Source organism: Eleutherodactylus coqui, chromosome 12, assembly GCF_035609145.1.
Source record: "Eleutherodactylus coqui strain aEleCoq1 chromosome 12, aEleCoq1.hap1, whole genome shotgun sequence".
NCBI lineage: Eukaryota > Metazoa > Chordata > Amphibia > Anura > Eleutherodactylidae > Eleutherodactylus > Eleutherodactylus coqui.
In genome coordinates this window covers 131,928,526-131,952,621 of record NC_089848.1, presented here as the reverse complement: position 1 = coordinate 131,952,621, position 24,096 = coordinate 131,928,526, and the positions used below count along the sequence as shown (strand labels likewise).

Below are 24,096 nucleotides of genomic sequence, written 5' to 3'. Positions count from 1 at the left end.
GCAGTGGAAACAGAGCTGTCTGCTTTCTGCACACATCAGCTCCATACACGTGCACACTGGCCCAGCCAATAGCTTATTGGTGGGTCCTGGGTGGGGGATCCCCACCATTCTACTATTAATGGCCATCAGTAGTTTAAAGGGGTTGTCTAGTTGTAAACCATCAATGGCCTATCCTCAGAATAGGTCATCAATAGTATATTGGCAGGGATCTGTCTGGCAGGGTTCCCCAAAATCAGATGTTTAATTGACTGCTGTGTTTGTGCATTAAGCTGAGTTCTCCAGGAGGCAGACAGCTCCATTTTCACTGCAGTGGCCAGGCTTGGTATTGCAGGTCAAGTTTCCACTGAAATGTATGGGTGTAATACCAAGCCTGGCCAATGCAGAGGGAATGGATTTGTCCATTTCCTGCAAAAATCAGCTGTGTGCAGGAGCACATCGGCCCAGAGAAGAGGTGATTGGTGGAGCTCCCTTCAATCTATTGATAACCTATCCTGATCACAGGCCTTCAAGTTTACGACCAGACAACCCCTTTAAAGCTAGCCCACCCCTTTAATTTAGTTGGGGAGAAAATCAAGAATTACATCCCTTATCCCCCTGACAACACTGCGGTTTCCTGGTTGCTCAGTAAATCAGTGTTGTCGTCAGTAAAGTGTGTGAATCCAGATCTGCTTGTTCATAATGCACCCAATAGCCCGGAGGAGTCGGGGTAGGAAGTGTCTCATCAGAACCAGTCCTGCAAGCAAACCTTCCGTGTCCCACGTGACCTCACAAGGAGGTCTTGGTGCTGGATGCGCGCATTTCTTGTACCAATATGTTTGTAAACCTTAAAGCGACCCTTCTGTCACAGGCCAGAATTTTGTCCCAAAACCAGAGTGGGAGGGAGGTGGAGTACCTGCAGCAGTTCTTTCTGCCGATCCTCCGATCCCCTATTTCTGGGCCTCATGCAGCATTTTTCTCTGACCAATGCTGATCACATGAGCTGCTCTAGCCAATCAAAGAGCAGGTATAGTGCACTGGTAGTCTACCACTACCCATACACACTGGGGATTAGGTTGCCTGATGATTGTCGGCCATCTTTGATACTTGAAATCATGGCCGATCGGAGGGACAGCAGAGAACAATTGCAGATAATATCCCCCCTCCAGTCCCGGGACAGAATACTGTCCTGAAAGTGGAGCGTGGCTTTGATATTTAGAAGGTATACTTCTAGTTAGTTTGGCGTTCTTGGCTGATAACTTGCAGTGTGACCGTTGCATATAATAATTTGCTCATATTTTACAGGGATTTGTCGCCCTTTGAGCACTTCTAGTCCACATGACCAAAGAAGCTCTACCACTTAGTCCATAGGTGCCTCCTCTACAGGCACGTCTGTACCTGCATAGAGGAGAGAAACTTCTATTTCTGTTGTCTTATGCAGATTTAAAGGGGTTATACAGTTTCAGCAAATTAAACGGTTTCATTTAATAGAAACTTGTCGTTGAAGGTGCAGTCCGTTCTGAGGACCGCAGGTTGTAGAGCTGGAACTGCCGAGATGATGATAATGATGGTTTAGTGGGAAAAGATTCAGTGTAAGTTGTAACGGGTTTGTTTAAATCCTTGCTCTTTCTGCTCTTAAAAGTCCAGTGGGCGGTCCTTTTGGTGATTGGCCGTTATCTCTACGCATACTAATATAGGGAAGGCTGACAATCACTGGTGGGACCGCCCACTGGACTCCTAAGCTCAAAATGAGCAGGAATTTAAGTAATACGGAATCTTTCCTCCCAAAACGAGATAATTATCATCTGCTTGGCTCCTCCTGCTCTAGAACATGATGGGCGGAGCTTCCAGTGTGAGGGACTCCCTTCAACAACGGAAAGTTCTGCAGTTACTTGGATATTCTTGGCATCCATTCCTTAGGGTTTTCAAGACCTGTTAGCGATATTTGAAAGGTAATTTGCTTCAAATAGATGGAAATCTGTCCCGGCCGTGTTTGGATGACGTCCGAAGTGCATTCTTGCTCGAAGGTCTCCTAATTTTTTTTCCTGAACTACTTGCCCCAGAAAGCAGAAAGTATTGGTCCTTCTCCATCTTGAAGTACACATTTTTTACATATTTGATGCCATGATGCATGGCCGCTGTAAACGCTTTTTTAGAAGTCTGTTTTGCCCACCAAAAAATCGCCTGAAGCAAGAGCGACACAATTGTAGAACCTCAATAATGGAGAGAGTCTCTTATTGTTGGAATCAGTCAAACTTCGCTAGATACAAAGCCGGGAGAGTAGGGAGCGTGAGCGACCACTTCACATTTATCATGAAGAACCCCTGGATAAGGGCTGTCTGATGAGCAAGGAGCGTTGTCTTTGTGGCTCCCATTTGGAGGAAACGTTCCATACCTTCAGGTCCAAATGCAGGGGGGTGTGCTCGGATAGATTTGGCCGCTTTTGAACAGTCACACCCATGAACACACGGTTTTCACATCCATGACCCTTTTACCACATGTCTTGCTCAGCTGGTAATGAATGTCGATGGATGTGAAGAAAACTGATTACATCCTTGGAGCGTGAACATCACTATGTTAGGTACTGAATGCGCTTCTAACTCCAGCCGCTGTCACGTTGGCTCTTTGCGCTGGACGCCGCTGCCATCTTTGTCGCTCATCCCTGAAAAATGCCAGTGGCGTCTGAAATGTGTCCCATGTTTCTATCTGCCACAAAATATTAGGAGACCTTAGAACTAGGAGACCTTAGAACTAGGAGACCTTAGAACTAGGAGACCTTAGAACTAGGAGACCTTAGAACTAGGAGACCTTAGAACTAGGAGACCTTAGAACTAGGAGACCTTAGAACTAGGAGACCTTAGAACTAGGAGACCTTAGAACTAGGAGACCTTAGAACTAGGAGACCTTAGAACTAGGAGACCTTAGAACTAGGAGACCTTAGAACTAGGAGACCTTAGAACTAGGAGACCTTAGAACTAGGAGACCTTAGAACTAGGAGACCTTAGAACTAGGAGACCTTAGAACTAGGAGACCTTAGAACTAGGAGACCTTAGAACTAGGAGACCTTAGAACTAGGAGACCTTAGAACTAGGAGACCTTAGAACTAGGAGACCTTAGAACTAGGAGACCTTAGAACTAGGAGACCTTAGAACTAGGAGACCTTAGAACTAGGAGACCTTAGAACTAGGAGACCTTAGAACATCTTACAAGCTGTTCAACTGCTGTGTTCTTTCCATGACCTTTTAAGATGTTTCCAACCTCCTTTTAGTTTTTGAGCAGTTTGGTTCCTCTGGGGAGGGGCATCCTGCCCTGGTTCCAGCCACCCAGTGGGGATGAAAACCAAACCTGACGGGGCCCACTATTTCCATAAAACCTGTCCTGGTCTGCATGGGCCCCATAGCAGCCACATGGTTGGCCCCTGCTCTTAACCAGGATAGATTTTTTGGAAATGGGTGCTTTCAGCAGGGATCTTGAAGACTGTGAGCAAGTGATGCCAAGTATAGTAGAAAACTGCAGATCTTCCCGTTGTCCAATGAATGTTTGCTGAAATCGGACTACCCCTTATAAGACTTGGCTGAGTACGGTGAGAACTTCCCGCATAAACCACATTGCGTGCCTCGGATGATCCATGTATAGTTCTACGTCTGTTCCTGGCTGAGTCCTTGCACCTTCAGGGGAAGGATAGATGGCTCTTAAGTCTTCAGTGTTCCGTTGCTTTATCACTCCCAAGGTTCCCTTTCGAGGGCTTCCTTAAATCACATTTCACTTTAGAGGCTTTGCAGAAACATCTTGTGGGCTTTTCTTGCCGCCAGGGTGTCTGCTTGGTTAATAAGTAATGACCTTGCAGTATTACCTGCGGTCCGATGTACGTTACTCAAGTGCATCTCCGAGAAGTTACACTGTCTCGTCAGATTATTTCAATGAAGCAAACGCATCTGACTTTTACCGTAGCGGTTGGCGTGGGAATAACGCAAATCTGTGAATTAACATGTTCTAAACCTGGCAAGAAGAAAAGCACTCAAGATGTTTCCATTCATCCAGCGAAGAAGTAATTTATTCTGCATGATTCTAAAACTGCTAATTCCAGATGTCTTAATTTCCTGGTGATGGATTAGATTCTGTGATTCATTTGTATATTTAGCTGCAATATCAAATGCTGTATAATGGGAATGATCGCCAAAGAGCCGGAACCGGAGTCTATTTGTGGAGCAGGTTTTATAGCTTTACATATCCCGGAGGCAATGCATCAAATGGACCCCCAGAGTGCCAGTCTGGACTGAAATAGGAACTGAACCCCTTCCTCACCCTCATTTGACCCTTCTTGGCTTAGCGGCACACAATACTTGGGCTTAGTGAGACAACGCTTAAGTTCACACTAGTGTTACACTCTTTCCACTGTTGGCCCTTGACATCGGAGCTGAAGATCAGAAAAACTGGAGATGCCAGATTTGGCATATACCAGAACCGGATGGGCCGAAGGACCCGATTGACTATGACCTCCTTCCTTCCAGCATACCATTCGATCTAGAACTGGTATGAAATCTTAGTCAAATGTAGGAGACCCTTAATGGAGTCTCTGGCACAGATGTGAACATAGCCACAGAGTACTCCAATTCTGTGGGTTATGTTCCTAATGGAGAGCCGACTGCTTTGGACCTCCACCCCATGAGCTATAGTGAGGAGCATCTCAGGTCTTACTCAGACAAGCATGTCTGACCTCAGTTCATTTAGTTTCCACCGCCATGTACTTTTCTGCATGAAGTGCAGCCAACGCTGGTTCTATCCATCACCTAATATTAAACCAGCCTAACCCCTTAGAACTTGCTGATATCTGCTTACAGCTCTTCCAGTCCAACCTGCAGCTATCGGTGATGTTTCCTACTCAACTGTTATGCGACTTTATTTCAAAAAGTTGTTGTATTGAGACAACCCCTTTAGGGGGTGTGGCCCACTACTTTCTTGCCTATTCTCCTTTTTTGAAGCCTCTTGCAGAGCATCATGGCAACAACCAATGTAGCAAATGCAATGAAGCCAAAATGTTCTCTGTGCCGGATTCCTTGCATCGATGACTTGTAGAGTTTTGCACAAATAATGGAAATTCTAAATCTGATTTATATATATTTTTCTTTTACTTACTCCTGACTCTGGTTCCGTCTTTGGTGATCGTTCTGAATCTGTAACTTTTTTGTTCCTGTACCTTTTTCTATAATATATGAACCTGTTGCATGCTTGAGCATCCTCAAAACCCAGTGCCCAGGTGCAAAGTCCAGTCCAACTGTACCTTGTGTAATCCATGTGGTGCATGCTACCAAGTTGGTGCCCTGTGACCTCTGTGACGACCTTGCTCTCTTCTGTGAGTGACTGGTCACACAGGATGGCAGTTCACTTATGATGTCAGGGAGATGGCATCATACAAAGCAGAACTGCCTTGCAATATGACCGCTTGTCTTCCTTCTATCAAGCTGACTCTGCAGATATTTGCGGTGCTGTTTTGAGGATCTGCGTGGTGTCTGTGCCCCGTCCGATGGGTAATGTTAATAATTCTGCTCTTTGTGGGGTTCTTCTTGGCTCGTTCTTTGCAGTTGGCGGTGGCCCAGCTCCTGGCTCCCAGTTTGGCTCGATGGCGAGGCAGATCTCTAGGCACAACTCTACAACATCTACTGCTTCTTCTGGGGGATACAGGCGGACGCCCTCTGTAACCTCCCAGTTTTCGGGTCAGCCTCATATCAACGGTGGGCCCCTGTATTCACAAAACTCAAGTAAGCTTTTCCTTTACATAATGAAGAATTTATTTGTTTTCCATTGAATCATTTCCTATTACATTTACGGACCACAGAATAATTGTCTATTCCAACGTTTGAGGTGGAAATCTATTAAACAAGGTTTTTTTTTAAAAACTTTTTTATTGGGTCTGAGAAACAGCGCCACTCTTTACCACTGGTTGTTTCTGGTATTGCAGCTCACAAGCAAATGTTGAGCTTCAATACCTAGCCCTGAACAAGAGTTGCTGCCCGCGGCACCCGGCGTGTTTGTAGCTCTCTGCTTTGCCACATTTGAAGGAAGCTTTGGATGGTCTAAAAGCAAAAAGATACAAATATGTGTAATTGTGCCACATTAAAGCAGAATGCCGACCATACTTCTTGCAAGAGTAGCACGATGGCAGAAGAGCTTATTGATGAGTCCTTGAGCTGTGATGTCCCCATGTCCAAAACTGAAGAGCCTAGTAGTCTGAAGGGAAAGTGTTAGGGGATAGATGATTTTCCTGCATGCACCTTTCAGGTTGGCGGTCCGAACTCAGGACTCTCTTCAATAACTTAAGGAAAATCAGTTTCTAATTGGCTATCAGACCGTTCGTTGACTGTTCCCCTCTTGTCACAATGTGATGTGCCGTGTTTGTCAGCATACGTGTGCTATGTATAGTGTCATCTGTTTAACATTGGAGTCTAATCATGTAAAGGAACTGGTTGTGTAGAGGTCACCGGTGAGGAGAGGGTTAAAAGCTGCATATAGTCTAAGCCAAAACTTTTACTTGAACTCTTCGGTCTCCAGGAACGGCACCTGTGCACCTCTAGTTATAAAGGCCCGGGGACTTGAGACCCCAGTGGGAGATAGAATAGAAGAACAGTAGTGCCCTGCTGAGCTTCACAAGTCCCGAAGATGAGCCATGAAGTAGAATATATGACCTGGCTTCTGTAAAGAGTCCACTAGGAGTCAGCGGTCAGCCTGATGTCTGGCCACACCCATTAAATTACAATGGGGTCGGTGGGTAATGCTGAGGTGTCCCTGTAGCACTACGGGATAGGTGATATCTGATTCCTGGGGGTCTGACCGGTGGGCCCCCTAACTATTCTGAGTCTGTTGCACCTGAATGCCCCATGTGAATGGAGCGACGGTGTGCATGCTCAACCACTGCTCCATTCACTCCTATGGGACAGGTGGAGATTGACGTGTGAAAGGTGCGTGCACTTGCCAATCTAGACTCCCACTTTATTGGTTGCTTATATAAACCTATCGTGAGAGTCTATTAATCCTGGCGCTGGACTTCATTCTCCTTTTGATTCTGGATGATCGATGTACTCTGCAATCTCCCTCCATCCCATAAAAGTGAATAGAGGGGTGGTCACACATGCATGCTGTTACTTCAGTCTTCATAACGCTTGAGGTCCCAGCGATCAGTCACATATCCCCCATCATCCTCTAAATGGCTAAAGCCTTCACTGTGCAGTAAGAGCAGATTGGCTGAGTAAACCGAGTTTTCCGGGCACTTGCTATTGATAAGCTATCCTGAGGATAGGTTATCAATAGTTGATTGCTTGTGTCTGGTGCTCAGGATCCCCACCGATCACCTGATCCTCCGGCCTGTTTTCAGTGCACCGAAGCCATATGTCTATAACGGTGCTCAGAGATGGAAGTGTAATCAAAAAGCATTTGCTCCCATTGACTTCAGGGGACTGATTCCTTCTATTACACTTCTGATTCCAACCTCAATGTGGACGTCCAACTCGGCTGCACTGACAGCGGGCTGGAGGATCAGCTGATTAGTGCAGATCCTGAGCGCAAGACCCCATCTTATCAGCTATTGATGACCTATCCTGAGAATAGCTCATCAATAGTAATTGCCCAGAAATCCCTGCAGGAAAAACATGATGCATTTATCGTTTTTTTGCATTGAGTTTTCCTTCTCATTCATTTAGAAAGCCTCATCCTTGGTTTACAGGTGCTCCTACATTCAAGTTTCTGATTAGGGAAGTTCCCAGCACTGATCAACTGGTTTGTAACATTCACAAACTCAGCTCTTCCTCACCTTTCCTCTTTCAGAGGCTGTGTAGCATAACCACGCCCACTTAGTACTACACAGTTATCTCTTGGTCAGCATCTCCGCCTTCCCCCGAAATTGTCATACACCCCCCTTTTAATAGATTTCTGCTCTGCTGTCTGTCCTGCTCTGACGGGAGCGGTCTAGTGGAGGAGTTGTCAGTTTACTCTGCCTGACAGAATTCACAAAGATTTCAGTCTTCCCGCCTGCAGAGCCTCGAAAAACGACACAAGTGCAGAACTCAAACAATCAGAAATTTCTAATGACATCCCATTACAAAAAGTCTTCATTATCAAAAACGGATTGATTAAAAGTGTGCAGAGCCTGTAGGCTGGGTTCACACGGGGCGGATTTGCCATGGAAATTCTGTCTGGAACTTCGGCATGGCAAATCTGCCTGCGGCGGCTAATCCTGCGACTAGCCAGCCTTGTGGACGAGATTTCATTGAAACCTTTTTTCCACCGTATACAGTAGTGGATCATAATCTATAATAAGACTCAAGAGCCCTCAGATGTACTAATGAAGGGTAGGAATATAACCCCCTCCGGACTGATCGCCTTCACCTCTACAGATGCATAAGGAGGAGAAAATGTAGATGATGGGTTTTCTTAATTGTCTCCTTTTGCTGCTGAAGTAATGGTGCCTCCATTGCTGAGGGATCGTTAAAGGGGTTGTCCCGCGCCGAAACGGTTTTTTTTTTTTTAACCCCCCCCCCCCCCCCCCCCCCAGTTCGGCGCGAGACAACCCCGATGCAGGGGTTAAAAAAACAAACCGCTCAGCGCTTACCTGAATCCCGGCGGTCCGGCGTCTTCATACTTACCTGCTGAAGATGGCCGCCGGGGTCTGCTCCCTCCGTGGACCGCAGCTCTTCTGTGCGGTCCATTGCCGATTCCAGCCTCCTGATTGGCTGGAATCGGCACGTGACGGGGCGGAGCTACACGGAGTCGGCATTCTGCACGAGCGGCTCCATTGAAGAGAGCAGAAGACCCGGACTGCGCAAGCGCGGCTAATTTGGCCATCAGAGGGCGAAAATAAGTCGGCTCCATGGGAACGAGGACGCCAGCAACGGAGCAGGTAAGTATAAAACTTTTTATAACTTCTGTATGGCTCATAATTAATGCACGATGTACATTACAAAGTGCATTAATATGGCCATACAGAAGTGTATACCCCCACTTGCTGCCGCGGGACAACCCCTTTAAGTAATGCCTTGTGCTGCGGAGCTGCGTGCTGCAGTAATAGTGACATCTGCTGGTCATAAGTGGAGAGGGAGGCAGAGCACAGCCTGATGCAGGCAGTGTAGGGGGAAGTGAATCTGCCAACCAGGTGAAGACATTAGGGCGGTTTTACACGGAGCGATTTATCATTTGACATGCGAACGAGCGAAGGATGAGCGTTCCGTCGTGCAGCCTGTTTGAACAATTTATCCGCCTGTATAGTCCTATTCGCTGTACGGCTGGTAAATGGCGCAGACCTCAGAAGAAACGTTCTTACAGCAGATGGATGAAGTTGGTTTTAATTCTGCTAAATCCGGTAATAAAACTGGAGTAAAACCTAAAGTATAAATAATAGATCGGGTCTTGAATGACGCAGGATTGGACACAGGCGATTCGTTAAGCGCGAACGCGGTGATCACAATACAAGTAAATCTCAGAACATAATTGGATGGCTTTATCAGAATAAACAGACTTTGCCCAGAGCGTTTGACGGTTTGCGCCATTTGCCGGGCTTTTATGTGGCGGTCTACATCTGCTGGTCACGCGGTACGCACTACGGCGCTGGGATTTCGTCCAGTAATGGAGGAGCCTCTTGCTTTTTCTGCTGATGTCCTTTCACTGAAGACTGAAGGTAAATATTACGTAGACAGAACTGCGTTCTGTTCACTGCAAAGATTTGATGTCGAGAGCAAGTGGAAGCCATTTTGTCTTAACCGTAGCGGAGCGTGGGAGAGGGGTCCGTAGTTAACGCTTTGTTTCCAGGGATGATTGTTTGCTTCAGTATTTATTGACCATGTCACCCAGTGCGCTGTCAGTTCTCACGGACACTTGGGTCGTGGCGCTTACACCGCGCACCGTGTTTCTCGTGGTTCTGTGTGTAATTTGTAGATGCGTTGCTGCTTTTGGTCCTCGTTACTGACTGCCGCCTGTTTGTCTTCTCTCTCCTCACCTGTTTTCCGTCTCCCCTGTGATGTTGCTGCTTCCAGTTTCTATCGCTTCCCCCCCTCCCCCAATGCCTCAGTTGACTCCACAGATACCTCTCACAGGCTTCGTGGCCAGGGTGCAAGAAAACAGTAAGTCCTTCCGCTCGCTGCTGCGGAGCACCAGCCTCACTCTCTGCATGGCTGCCGTTCGCGCTTCTGCCGGTCGCTGGGTCCAGTTTCTACTCAGCGCTTTTATCCTACAATCTGCATGCTATCTGGCCTCATGTAAGCCATCTTGGGATTCACGCTTCATTCATAATATTGGCAATACGTCAGTAAATCGGACACTTAAGCAGCAGCCGAACTTTCGTAATGTTTATTTTGCTTGCTGAGATATTTACGGTTTTCCGATGTTCGCAAGTGACGCCAAGATACAGAAACCTGATATCAGTGGAAACAGAAACTCATAATTTATTGCACAACATCAAAAATGTTTCCCCCTCAGCGGTGTTGGTGCGGTCCCCTTTGTCCCTGGACACACGTGGAGCCAGTAGTTCCTGCTGTACACGTTATAGCGAATCACGACTAACGGATGCAAAGACTTCTGGGATGCCGCAGATCATGGTGGGCAGTACAGGGTCATGAAGACTCTAATCACAAGATGTAAGGTCTGGGCAAAGTGGCGGATGAGGAAGAAGTCACTATCACCACGCACACGCACACTTTTGGTGGCCACAGCTCACTGCTGACATCATTGTGATAATGAAGGGGGGTTCTGGTGGGATTTCCTGTTCCGGCTGCAGCAGAAGCAATATCTGCAGGACATCCAGGTATGAGATCCCCAGGATCAAAGAAGGGTCCAGACACTTTCCTGCCGGTTATAGCGCCAAACAGGTTCATTAAGTAGGAGTCGCCCGAATGCTGCACGTAGACCGGTGGTTCCCCTCCCCCACATTCTGACATTGCATTTATTGCCCGGAGCTGGAAGGCGGCTTCATCACAAAACACTGAAGACCCCATGAAGCTGTCGCCTTACATCAAAGTTCGCAGAATGTCGCTGCGCTTTGTCACTTCCTTTTCAGGTTAGGAAACCGTTGTAATCTGTAGGGGTAACCCCACAAACCTGCGCAGAATCTCCCACACGGTCGGCGGCGGGACGTCTAGTTCTTTACTCGCTCTGACGGGGGATTTCCGAGGACTTCATGTGAACCTTGCACGGACATGCACCGCGGTCTCCACACTTACTGGTGGACGGCCGGATGGTTTTCGCCTACAGATGGGATTTTAATGAAAAATGGTAATGTGCCGCTTATGAACTCCACCCACCCCCCCCCCCCCCTTGGTGGAACTCCGCCAAACATTGTTAGAAATTGGCGTTGAATAGACTGGTAGACGTGAAAATCAAGGCCACAAAAAGCTCTTCATTGGCACTCATTTTGTCTCCTATCCCGGTAGCCACGACTACGGCAGAATAACACATTTTGGGCCTCTTTCAGCAAAATGGTCTAACAGATGGTCCTTGTTGCCCACAACAACCAATCACCGCGCAGCTTTCATCTTGGCTCAGCAGCTTAAGAGATGAAAGCTGCTGTGGTTGCTATGGGCAACAAGGACGTCTCGCAGTTACGTGTCCCACATACTATGCACGCAAAATCCGCAGTACACCGCGAATACGCCAATACGAGCCTCTGTCCGTGTATTACACGCCACAGTAGGACCTGCTGCCGGTTTTTCACATGAAGCATGGCTGAACATAAATCAATGGCATTTAGCATGCGCATGAAAAACACGCGAGGAGCGCGGGACGCATCTGGAGGAGCGCGGGACGCATCCGGCTGTACGAGTTTTGCTAAATTAAAATTTGAGTTTGTTTCCATTGATAACAAAGTTCTGTATCCGAGGGTCATCGGACGGATCCTGGGGGGGTCTCATCCAGAGGACTATCTGTAATAACCCGGAATGTAGTAAAATGGCCCCTCAGGGCGGGATGGTTTATGAAAGAACTAAGAGTGAAACTGTCTGTTGCCCATAACCAATCACAGCGCAGCTGTCATCCCACACCCTCCTCTTGAAAAGTAAAAGCTGTGCTCTGATTGGTTGCTATGGGCAACAGATTTTAGTTTGATCCTTCTATTAACCCGCCCCACAGTCGCTGCGCTGCGGCCGCTGCTCCGATGCCGGATTCACTATTTTATGGTCAATCTTATGAAATGAATGGAAATCCACTGGAAATTGGTCAAACCGCTGTATTCAATTCCTGAGTTGAGAGAATCTTCACTGCTGTTCTCCATATGGAGGCGGCGGAGACCCCTGGGTTGTTGATCCGGGGCCAGAGGGCTTCCCAGACTTCACCGGTCACCTCACATAGCGGCAGCCATCTTGTGGGCTGACCGAGGGCCTGTGTGGGTATAAGCTGGCGTAGGCTCGGTCGTAGACTCTCTGCAGTTGCGCTGACTGATGTCCCCCGGCTGGCCAGGATCGGACGCCGTTACTTCGTGTCATACAGCAGCGGCATTGCTCACCGTCTCCAAGCCGGATGTCCGATCGGTGGGAGTTTGGAACAGTAAAGGCCCGTTTAGACACGATTATCGCTCAAAGGATGTCTATTGAACAATAATCGTTGTGCCTAAATGGGCCTTGAGGACATAATAAAACATCCGGGGCCTCGTTTATCAAAACGATCTATCTAGGGCCCGTGTCCGCGACCGTGTGTTCACCGCGAATTACTCATGCCTTGCGCGGCCGCGTCGTGCGCAGTGAATGGAGTCAATGAAAGTCTATGGACATTACTGGTCCAAACACTGCGAGGAATAGATGGCCGCACGCTCCATGTCTCAGCGCAGCGTGAGCCCTATACATTGGTGTAAGCTGCGTGTGATACATTACACAATGCATGGTGTCCGCACAGCGGTTTCATATGTATCACCGCCCTGAAACTGGGAGGGGAATTAATATGGATCAACCCCCTGAGGACGTGGCACTTTTTTTTTCTCTGCACTTTTTGTCTTTCCTCCCCGTTTAAAAAAATAAAAAATAAAAAAATTTGTTTACCCCGCCATTTTCTCAGGTGGTGATTGCCCCGTGTTAAGGTACCTTTTTAGGATAGATCATCGATATTGGATCGGTTGGGGGCGGCCCGCTCAGGACACCCCAACTGATTGAAGAGGCACCAACACTCAGGTGAGCGCCAATGGGATTGAGCTGCTGTACCAGCCGCGGCTGTTATACAATGTACAGCGCTGTACCCGGTATGCCATGAAGATGGCAGTGCTCGCCCAAGTGCCACGCCTCTTCAGTCAGCTGATCAGTGGGCCTCCAACGATCTGATATCACTTCGAAACGATGCTCTCACGTATAAAGTGGTTATATCCAAAATGCTCCGTTCTCCAGACATTGCAGCTATTGATTCCTCTGCCCTCTGGTTGTTTATTGCTCGTTGCCATGGAAACAGACCGCCGCCTCTATGGAAAGCAGTAACAGCAGAGGGCGGCGCTTGCGCACGCCTTTCATCTAGATCTGCTGGCCGGGACCGCGGGAGCGCATGCGCATTAGATTTGCAGCCCGGCCATTAGCTACTGCCATCCTCTTTCTTTCCATAAAGAGCTGGTCTGTTTCCATGGCAACAAGCCGTAAACAGCCAGAGGAATCAATAGCTGCAATATGTGGAGAACGGAGCATTTTGGAAATGAACCTCTCCATGGGGGAACACCTTGTTTTCAAACACAGAGGAATAGGATTCCTGAGATGGGGATAACCACGTACCAATGTTTTCCAGGGGACTGCTATTGGTGATGTATCCTCAGGATTGGTCTTCAGTAGATTATTGTCTAGGGGCCACTACTCAGGACCCCAGCGGATCGGGCGTCTGCTGAAAGCGCTGCGAGTACACAGGAGTCTGAGAAGAAGCTACTGCTCCAACCCTTGTAGTGGCCGGCGCTTGTAACTGCAAGCGCTGCCCCCACTGATTTCAGTGAGGCTCCAGCCTGCAATTACAGGCGTTCGCCACTATAGGGTTTGGTGTACTTGCTTCCTCCCCGACCCCTGTCTATTTGCGGTGCTGCCGGTGGGCGCCCAATCAACTGGGGGTCACAAGTGGTGGACCCCAGCTTGTCAACTATTGATGATCGTTCTGCGGATACTTCATTTACCTGGAAAACACCCTAAAAAGTTAAACCTGATTTTTAAATTCAGTTTTATGATCTGATTAAAAACCGCGCCCGCGCCGCCGCTGCTGATGTTTGTCCCGTTTGGTGTGCTTGTATGATGTCTCTGGGTTGCATTATGTCTGTCTGAAGTTACTGCCCCCTACAGTCCGCGCCCCAGAAAACGGTTTAGACTGATTGTTGCGTCTGTCCGGCAGTTCTTGAAAGGTTTTGTCATGTCCCGGTCTTAGAGGATGAACGGTAAGTTGTGGGTGCGTGGAGACGCTTCTGTGCCGTGGCTGATGCATGATCCCTCTAACGCATGCCGCCTGTATACAGTAACAACCGTCTACAAGGAGACCTTCAGCTTTGAGGTTCTGTTCCCAGTTGAGTAAACGAGTTGCTGGCAGACGTCTGATACCTTCTTTTGTACCTCGTTTCTTCTCAAGTTGCCGATAGTCCTACACCACCGCCTCCGCCCCCGCCGGATGAGATTCCAATGTTCGATGACTCTCCTCCCCCACCACCACCGCCCCCTGTAGACTACGAGGAGGAAGAAGCTGCCGTGGTTCAGTACAGTGACCCCTATGCAGATGGAGATCCAATATGGGCTCCCAAGACGTATCTTGAGAAAGGTGAGTGCTCGTCCTCTATTCTTTTGATGGTTTTTAGTGTCAAGGTAACGGAGGGTTAACCTGCATGAGGTCAGATGGGAATTAAAAGGGTTCCTCCGAGTTCTAAATGTCTCCCCGATCCACAGGATAAGTGTCTGATCGCCGTCTGAAGAGGCGCGGAGTACAGCACTCAGCAGCCTCATTGAAATGAATGGAGCGGCATCAGTGGGGGCTCCAGCAGCCGGACCCCACGGATCAAAAAGTTATCCTTGCTGAATAACTTTATATCTTCACACAGCCAATTTAAAGGAGTCCTTTATAAAGACTTCTTGTAGCCGTCCTTCATTCGTCATGATTGCTAGAGAGATCTTAGTGTTGTCTCATCAGACGAGCCTTCTAATATGAAGGCTTCTGCAATGATCAACTGATTGCTGTGGGTCTCAGATTGCAAACGGGTAATTTTTGTTGTTGGCTGATCATTTTCCTTGTAGCGGCCTCTACAGGTGAAATGTAGAATTACACACTACAGCAGGGACAGCCACTAATTAGAATAGCGGCCTTCTCAAAGTGGTGGTCTGTTGGAAGTTTCACTGTATATGAATGGAACGTGTTAGCCCCTGCTTCTTGGTGGCTCTTCGCTCTAACTGATGGGGGCGCCATCTACAACCTCTATTTAGTTTGATAGCACAATGTTTTTTTTTTCACGTTTGGGGCCCAAGTGTTCCTCCGACCTCGGTCCCTTTACATAGCCGAATTGTCAAGCAAATGACGGATCAGCTGATAAATGAGCAAAATGTGCGCTGATGAGCGGTACATCCTTCTGGGTACAGGCAGCCTATGGGACCAACAGTCACATTAGCCATTGTCCCACATTAGTCGCTTCTCAGCCCATGTAAAAGAACATAAAACGAGCGCTGACCAACATGCTTGGGGATAAACGCTCAGGGCCGCTGACCATCATACACAGCTCTGCTGGGCTGCAGCTCTTACTTTGGAATGTCGCGCTGCAGTGTCTCCACGTAGCCCGGACTTTATGTAAAGATGTTGGGATGGGACGGCACTTTTAACAATACATGTTTGTTTATGCCATGGAGGTGCGGGGTTCATATGGAGTGGGATTGGAGGCTGATCCTGCTTCATACATGGCAGGTGCAGAATTAAAGGGGCTAAGTTTGATTGGTGGTGGTCTGATTGCTGAAACCCACACCAATCTCAAGCAGGGGCCTTGAAGGTCTCCACATGAATGGACCACAGGTCACTCGAGTGTAGCGCTGCTCCTTTCATTTAAATGATGGCACCATTAGGTTGCTGGCAATTTCCGGTGCTTAGATTGAAATGACTGGAGTCGCGGCGTGCTTGTGTGATCTTGGGTCCATTTAAGCAGGGACCTGTAGGAGCCCCTGTTCTTGAGATTATTCTGGGTCCCAGCAGTCAGACCACCATCAAAGTTATTTCCTTATCCTGTCAATTTGGGACAACTTTATACCTTGGCACAACCCCTTTAATTCTGCCTCTAACTGTTGCTGTTCCTTAGTTGGAGTACAGTCTTGACATTGGCACAAACTGTCTGCCATAACGTGTAACGCCTCCAACTTTATGTACATGTTCATATCAGCCGAGGGACCGTGTCCTATCAATGGAGAAAGACAGAAAAGCTCTTGCCAGACCGCCATCACCACTTACCTCTTTTGTGAAAACAAAGGATTGGCCGGTTTCTGATTCCCCTGACATTGGATGTCTGATGTTATCGTCTTCCAAACCCTGTAAAATGTTACATTGTAGTCTACTAATGTTGACTGAGGTTGTTGCCAGACAATCGAATTCCTATGCCCGCGGCCCTGCCTGCGTATGCGCCGGCCCTGCTCCATTACCGATTTGTATCCTCATTTTCCTCCTGCTGTTTTCTCTAGTTGTTGCCATTTATGACTACTCAAAGGACAAGGAAGACGAGCTGTCGTTCATGGAGGGATCGATAATCTACGTCATCAAGAAGAACGACGACGGCTGGTATGAAGGGGTCTCCAACGGAGTAACGGGCCTCTTCCCTGGAAACTACGTGGAAACAATCATGCACTATGCCGATTAATGTTTTACTTACATTTTTTCTTTTCTCGTTTCCTAAATCCAGTACTAAGTCTAATCTGATTTTAAAGTTAAGTTTAAGAAATAACGTCTTCATTCATATAGAACTTTGGCATTTTTTTTAACCCATTTAGTGCTGGAGCTCTACTCGTTCTCCAGCTCTAAGAGGGTTTAGACTTAATCCATCTGTGCTCTAGGGAAATAATTGCCCAAATGCCTCAAGACCAATTGGTTGCTGGACCCAACGAAGCGGCAGCGGTTTACGCCGGAGTATTCTTACTGCGTTCTATATATTTTTTTTGATTTTCAGGATTTTTTTGTTTTTCTTTTCTGATCAGTCCTCCTTGGGAAGTGGGGTATATCGTGTAGTAAGCATTGATAACTCATCTTGTGCCACCGGCATATGTTTCACGCTTAACATATGTCCTCCACGCAGCATGAAAACTAACACTACGTTAGGCTACCATCTAACATTTGGACTCGGAGTTGATGCTACTGCTGGTCGTAATCGCCTTCTACATTAACCGCTCATTCTTGATATTAAAATTTAATTGTTTTTAAAGCATGCATATGAAAAAAAAAATCTTTATGTACCGAAATATTTTTTTAAAATCAGCAATGCTTCCGATTTTTCTTCTGCGCACTCACCGTCTGTGTAACGATACTGGTTGTAATCTGTATTTTGTAATTTGTACCGCTTCAACTCTGCGCCGGCCATTCCGAAGATTTGCCATTCTTCAACACACAGTCTCCCACCAAAGTTGTATTTTTTTTCACGATTTTTTTAGTGGGCGTGGCTATGCCGGCTTGCCCGTTTTTTTATTTTCTTCCATCACATGGAGCCACATCATGAACGATGAGTGTTACCTAAAGGCACAATTCCTCTGGAATGTAGCGCAGGAGGAGGAAATCCTGTAGATACTTCTGGAATTTCTTTGTCTTTTTAATATTTGGAAATGATTCCTGGTTTTATTCTGTCTCTAATAAACTGTCTGTTTCCAGATCCGCGGCGGCGGCGCCGCCATCACTGCATGTCTTAAACACACGTTGGATGTTGCGTTAATCATGCGTGTAAGAGTTGGGACCTTTTCTTTAATAGGAGCTCGTTTTGTATTCAGATGTGTGAACAGAGATGGGATGAGCTGCGGTCGGATGAGACCTCCCTGATGGCACAATAGGTGACAGCATGATTCGGCTCGGCAGTGAGGCCTACAACGGCGGCTCCTCCCCCCCCCCCCTTCTGTTCCGCTCTGCGATGTCGGCATTGATTTTACTAACTTAAAAGGAACTAACCTTTTAAACTTAAGGAAGTTTGTCATCTAACTTTCTGCCTAGTAACCAAATATACTGTTCAGTGTGTGACAGTATAAGGGACCGAGCTTTACCTTTATTCCAAGCGGGCTCCTGTGTGAAGATATTGCCCAATAGGTTTTTCCTGCTATAGGCTACTTAGCCCTGGACCGTCCTAATGGGTGGGCCGCCTCTGCTATAGTCCAGGCGCTTTTCTGGTCTATTCTGCTAAAAACCCGCCCCCTTTCTTGGTGCATGATGCCTGCAGCTCTTCCACCTGGAAACGGCTTGTGTTCCATCTCTAATGCACTTGTGCCACACTGAATGCCTGGGCTAATGCGAGGGACTCCTAGCCATTGGCATGGTCGCACAATCACATTGATGGTGGAACACATATCTCCAGTGGCTATGCTGGCGGCGTCACTTAGCAAGGTTTTTAGCAGAATAGGCCACAAGCAAGCTGGCAGCGGTGGACTGCCCAGGTGAGGCTCTTGGGCTAATTAGCATATGATGGGCTAGAAACCTATTGGTGTGGGCAGAGTTTTGCCCTAAGACTGCAGGGTTGCTTTAACTGCTTTTGTGGTGGGCACAGCAGACCCGCCTGCCTTAGAGTCCTGGCACCTTTACCTCTGCAGCACTTCTGCTCCTTGTGGCGGCTGCAGACGGCCCCGTATAGCTATATAGGGTTGTCTTCAGTGAAGAGCTGAAACTGGTTCATGGGGCAGAACCGCTCCGGAGGTAAAAGTGTCAGGACTAATGCAGCCGGTCGGGCTGGGTCCACCGCGAAAGCGGTTACAGTGACCCTGCAGTCGTAGGATAAAACTCTGTCCCTGTAGAGGAGGCTGCAGCTGCTCTTTAACCAGCGGCGTTGTACACCTCCCCTGGCGGTAGCTTTCATGGGGGTGGATTGTAGATATGGGAGATCACATGATGCTAGAAATTGTATATAAATCACCCCGACCCGCTTCTGTATGAGACGGGCGTGAGAGTTCACTCTTCCAAACTCCTATTGGCTATATTATGAGCTGGGGCTCCACCTGATCTGACCTGTGACCCCGGCCCATGCACTGACTTAATGCCCCATGCTGCAGCTTGCAGGTATGAAGTAAGTGAAGGGGCAGAAGAGAAAGGCAACTACTGTTACTACTGACTACTTACAAGCGAGGCCGCTGGGCTGCACAATGATCCGCGGTTAGTTCCTGTACGGCTAGTGTTTGCCACCAAGTACGAAATAAGTGAGACTACCTGCTGTTGTGCCAATGTAACTAATTAGGGCCTAAGCTCATGGGTGAAGTTGGCCATGTTGAAAAATAGGTTTGACAACCCCTAACTATTCTATCTGTTTTGCTGCAGACAGCCCCGTCCCTTGTGCAGGGGCCTGGGTTGGTACTGCAGCCTAAAGGCACAGTTGGTATTAAAGTGAATTAGACTCAGCTTGCAGTACCAACCTGGACCACTGCGCAATGTACGGAGCTGTTTGCTTCCTGTAGTAAAACCGCTGGCAGTGGAACAACCCCTTTAAGCAGGATTTGTTGTGTTACTGACCTCTGTACATCTAGTCTATATTGAGGCTCTTTTACACGTGCTGCGAAGTCGTTTGGATTCCTGCGATCCTCTGAACAGTTATCGGTCAGTGTAAACGCGTCCACCAAATAACGATGAGCAATAATTCGTTCACTTATCGTTTGTCGCTCGCTCTCTACATGCATAAGAACTAGAGATGAGCGAACGTACTCGGATAAGCACTACTCGTCCGAGTAATGTGCCTTATCCGAGTACCGCTGTGTCCGTGCTGAAAGATTCGGGGCGCTCCGCTGCTGACAGGTGAGTTGCAGCGGGGAGCGGGGCAGAGCGGCCGGGAGAGAAGGAGAGAAAGATCTCCCCTCCGGTCCTCCCCGCTCTCCCCGGCAGCTCCCCGCTCCGCAGCGCGTCCCGAATCTTTCAGCACGAGTACAGCGGTACTCGGATAAAGCACATTACTCGGACGAGTAGTGCTTATCCGAGTACGTTCGCTCATCTCTAATAAGAACTGACTGACGATCGGCCCGTGCAAACAGGCAGCCATTCGTCTACGAACGACGGTCTGCTTACTGTGAATGGAGGCGTGCGGTTTGAATGATCCCTGCCCGCTGAGCCACCATTCACTGAGTGCTGATCGTACCTCTGTGAAGAGTATAGACACAATTATCACTGGGATGACGGTCAGCTTTAACCCTTTCCAATCCAATTTGTATCCTGGTTTTCCTAGGGGGCTTACTCTTTTTCTGCCATTAAACAATACCACTATCTGCTGGCTAAAGCCGGTACTGCATGAGGTGACACGTTGGAGAGGCTGCAACCACCAGAGAGGCTGGAAATATACAGTAAGAGAACCCCGACGGACGTCTTCTAACATCGGAGCTGTACAGCCTTTAATCATAATGTCTTTAGACGACAGACAGTGGATTGGAAAGGGTTAACCTGTGTAAAAGGCCCTTTTAGATGTGCTAATACCACTAAACTAGTGGGTGCAGGAGCATTTACTGAATGGTGCTCTGCACCAGCTGGGGGGTGGGTGTAAAAGCTTCTTCCTGTGGTGGTTGGCCGGGCTGATCACCTGATCCGCGTCTCAGTTCCTTTGCTGATTTTGGAGTAACTAGGGGCAACAAGATCAACAAACCTGAGGACTGGAGTGGAAGGAAAAATCTAGGAAGGAACTGGTCTGTAAAGGGTTAACCACTGCTGCTGTGCATGCTGTAGGAGGCGCTCTCCTCTGTTATGTAATTTCCACAAGAGCGGCGCTGCTTCCTCATTTTTTCAGTGTATATTCCTCTTCCGACCCCCGTGAATGGAGATGGTAACATTTGAGGGGGAGGAGTCACACAACAACTTGCTGCAGAGCAGGAAGGTCAGCGCAGCGAGTGGCCGACTGTAAGATTGGGTAGTTTCTGTCTGGCTCCAGATTAGTGGTCCTTAAGGGTGTGTTCACACGTAGTGGATTTTGACAAAAATCTACATCTGATTTTACCCCTTCAGGTGAAGCCGGCAGCTCCACAGCGACAAGTGGATTTTATGTTGTGGAACATGTGTACCATTTCTGCTACATGTGACCATAACCGATACCGCGCCGCTCGCCGTAACCCTTTGTGGTATAAGCGGACTACACTCATAGGGACTGCGGCGGTCAGGCACAAAGGCTGCACTCCGGTATTACAGTGCAATTTTATTCTTCACCCATGAAGTATTACCGGACTCTGCGGTATTCGCACGCCTGGTGGTAGAATTACAGAATCGTGTTTAACAGAATTGCCAATTTTTCTATTTAATTAGTTAAGGGGTTTTCTACTTCTGTGTTGGGGAGAAGAGCCGGAAGTGGATAGCGCCATCCAGACTGTAGTGGCCCCAGCTAGTATTGCATTGAATTCAAGCTGCCATGGTGATAGAGCTGTCTCTCTGTTCTCGCTGATCAACCGTTCAGGACTTGCCCTGCGGATCAGTCATCAGTAGTAAAGGCCTGGAAATCCCCTTTAAAGTGACGGGGAGTCCTCAAAACTTCTCCAATACTTTCCATCCAGCGACTGGTAAAGGCCGGTGTGAATCTACATTTATGGACGTGTCTCTTCGCCATTAAAGCAGGTGTGAATGAGTGTGCAAAAATAACGCACACCAGATATCTGAGCAACGCTAAAAAGAAAAGTTGGGCCAGTTTTTTTCTTTTTGTGAGAAAAATGGCTGCAACACAAAATACGGAGGTGACGCGGATTAAAATGGCTTTGTTGTTTATGGCCGCGCTCAGACCTGCTAATCTGACTAAGGCTTAAAGGGAACCTGTCATCACCTACTAGCCCCATCAAGGTAGTATTCACACAGAAGAATGTGATATCGTTTCTCTCTCTCTGACCTGCGATGTCCGGAAAGTTGTGTCTCACACTCACCCGGTGCCCCATTCTTGCAATATCCGGGGAGTTGTGCCTCACACTCATCCCTGCCTCTTTCCTGCGGTGGACAAAGTCTGGGGAGCTATGTCTCACACCCACTTGGTGCCACTTTCCTGTGATATCTGGGGGTGTGTGTCTCGTACTCACCCAGTGCCCCATTCCTGCAATATCTGGGGAGTTGTGCCTCACTTATCTGGTGCCACTTTCCTGTGATATCCGGGGGGTTATGCCTCACACTCACCCGGTACCCCATTCCTGCAATATCCGGGGAGTTGTGCCTCACACTCATCTGATGCCCCGTTCCTGCGGTGGACAAAGTCTGGGGAGCTATGTCTCACACCCACTCGGTGCCACTTTCCTGTGATATCTGGGGAGGTGTGTCTCGTACTCACCCGGTGCCTCGTTTGTGCGATAGCCGGGGAGTTGTGCCTCACACTCATCTGGTGCCACTTTCCTGTGATATCCGGGGAGTTGTGCCTCACACTCACCCGGTGCCCCATTCCTGCAATATCCGGGGAGTTGTGCCTCACACTCATCTGGTGCCCCGTTCATGCGATGTTCGGGGAGTTGTGTCTCACACTCACCCAGTGCCCCATTCCTGCAATATCTGGGGAGTTGTGCCTCACACTCATCTGGTGCCACTTTCCTGCGGTGGACAAAGTCTGGGGAGCTATGTCTCACAGCCACTCGGTGCCACTTTCCTGTGATATCTGGGGGTGTGTGTCTCGTACTCACCCAATGCCCCATTCCTGCAATATCTAGGGAGTTGTGCCTCACTCATCTGGTGCCACTTTCCTGTGATATCCGGGGAGTTATGCCTCACACTCACCCGGTACCCCATTCCTGCAATATCCGGGGAGTTGTGCCTCACACTCATCTGGTGCCCCGTTCCTGCGGTGGACAAAGTCTGGGGAGCTATAACTCACACCCACTTGGTACCACTTTCCTGTGATATCTGGGGAGGTGTGTCTCGTACTCACCCGGTGCCTCGTTTGTGCGATATCCGGGGAGTCGTGCCTCACACTCACCCGGTGCCCTGTTCCTGTGATATCCGGGGAGTTGTGCCTTACAGTCACCCGATGCCCCGTTCCTGTGATATCCGGAGAGTTGTGCCTCACACTCACCCGTTGCCCTGTTCCTGCGATATCCGGGGGAGCTGTGTCTCACACTCACCTGACGATGTCAGTGTGGCAGCCATTGTGACTCTCTTTTCAGAAGGCCTTGCGCAATACCTCCCCATGAAATTAAAGAGAATGTGCATGAAGTTCCCAGGGGCCACCGCAGGGAGAATGAAGAGAGGCTCGCGGTCCCCTGAACTATAAGCACCATAACTCGGTGTTGGATGCGCGTTGTTGATGACTGGTTGTCTTTAAACTACTACACTGCGAGGACCTGCAAACCCCTTCTGATGTCTTGGCTTCCACAATTGTAACCGTGCTGTTGGGGTGTAACTGTAGGCAAATTTAATGTTCCCTAATAACATTAAATAGGGATTACATTAAAACACTTATGCACCATCTGATGCACGATCTATTCCCCCCCCCCCCCCCCCCTCTTTGCACTGGACACATCAGAAAACAAAAACTTCCACTTTTATAGTTTAGTGGAGGCGACTAAACCTAAAAACCTTGGAGCACTTTTGAGGACGATCTGCCATAAATTTCACCAACAGCCGTTACCGTATAATTCACAAATCTACAAGTAAGCGGAGATTCACCCGCAGCGGAGCCGCCGGCACGGTCTTACTAGCCATAATAATGGCGGCCGAGTCCTTCAGTATAACGGGGCCTCTTCTCCACGGAGCTCCAGAATCTACCCTCTGGCCCTTTGTGGAGGTCGGGGTAGAACTTTTCTATAAGGGGACCCGTAGATTTAGGTTTTGTGATACTTGGAGGGTGTTTTGTATTTTCTGCAGAGCTTTGCTGTGAAATCTCGTTTCTATCCGAAGATCTACAATCTTTCCTTCCGGCGCTCTAATTACACAACATGAACTCCAGGAAGTAATTTGTTCCTTTATTTTCAAATTGGAATTTTCTCATTTCTGTATATAACCTGTTAAAAAATGTATGTACAGTCTTTTATAATAAACCGTTCTGCTATGTACGCCCACGCTGTGTTT

General features: G+C 48.2%; 1 protein-coding gene across 9 annotated transcripts in view; it reads left to right on the top strand.

The window, feature by feature from the left end:
- ABI1 (abl interactor 1) overlaps positions 1-24,080 on the top strand; it is a 92,596-nt gene extending 68,516 nt beyond the window's left edge. For 4 of the 9 annotated variants that reach the window (XM_066585657.1, XM_066585659.1, XM_066585660.1 and 1 more), the window contains 4 exons: positions 5,559-5,735; positions 9,996-10,082; positions 14,524-14,709; positions 16,599-24,080. In XM_066585657.1, the coding sequence (XP_066441754.1) occupies positions 5,559-5,735; positions 9,996-10,082; positions 14,524-14,709; positions 16,599-16,774 (626 nt within the window). In that variant the 3' untranslated portion in view covers positions 16,775-24,080. The remainder of the gene's footprint in view (positions 1-5,558; positions 5,736-9,995; positions 10,083-14,523; positions 14,710-16,598) is intronic. The other 5 variants (XM_066585661.1, XM_066585662.1, XM_066585663.1 and 2 more) reach the window with 2 other exon arrangements.
- Positions 24,081-24,096: the final 16 nt, after the last annotated feature.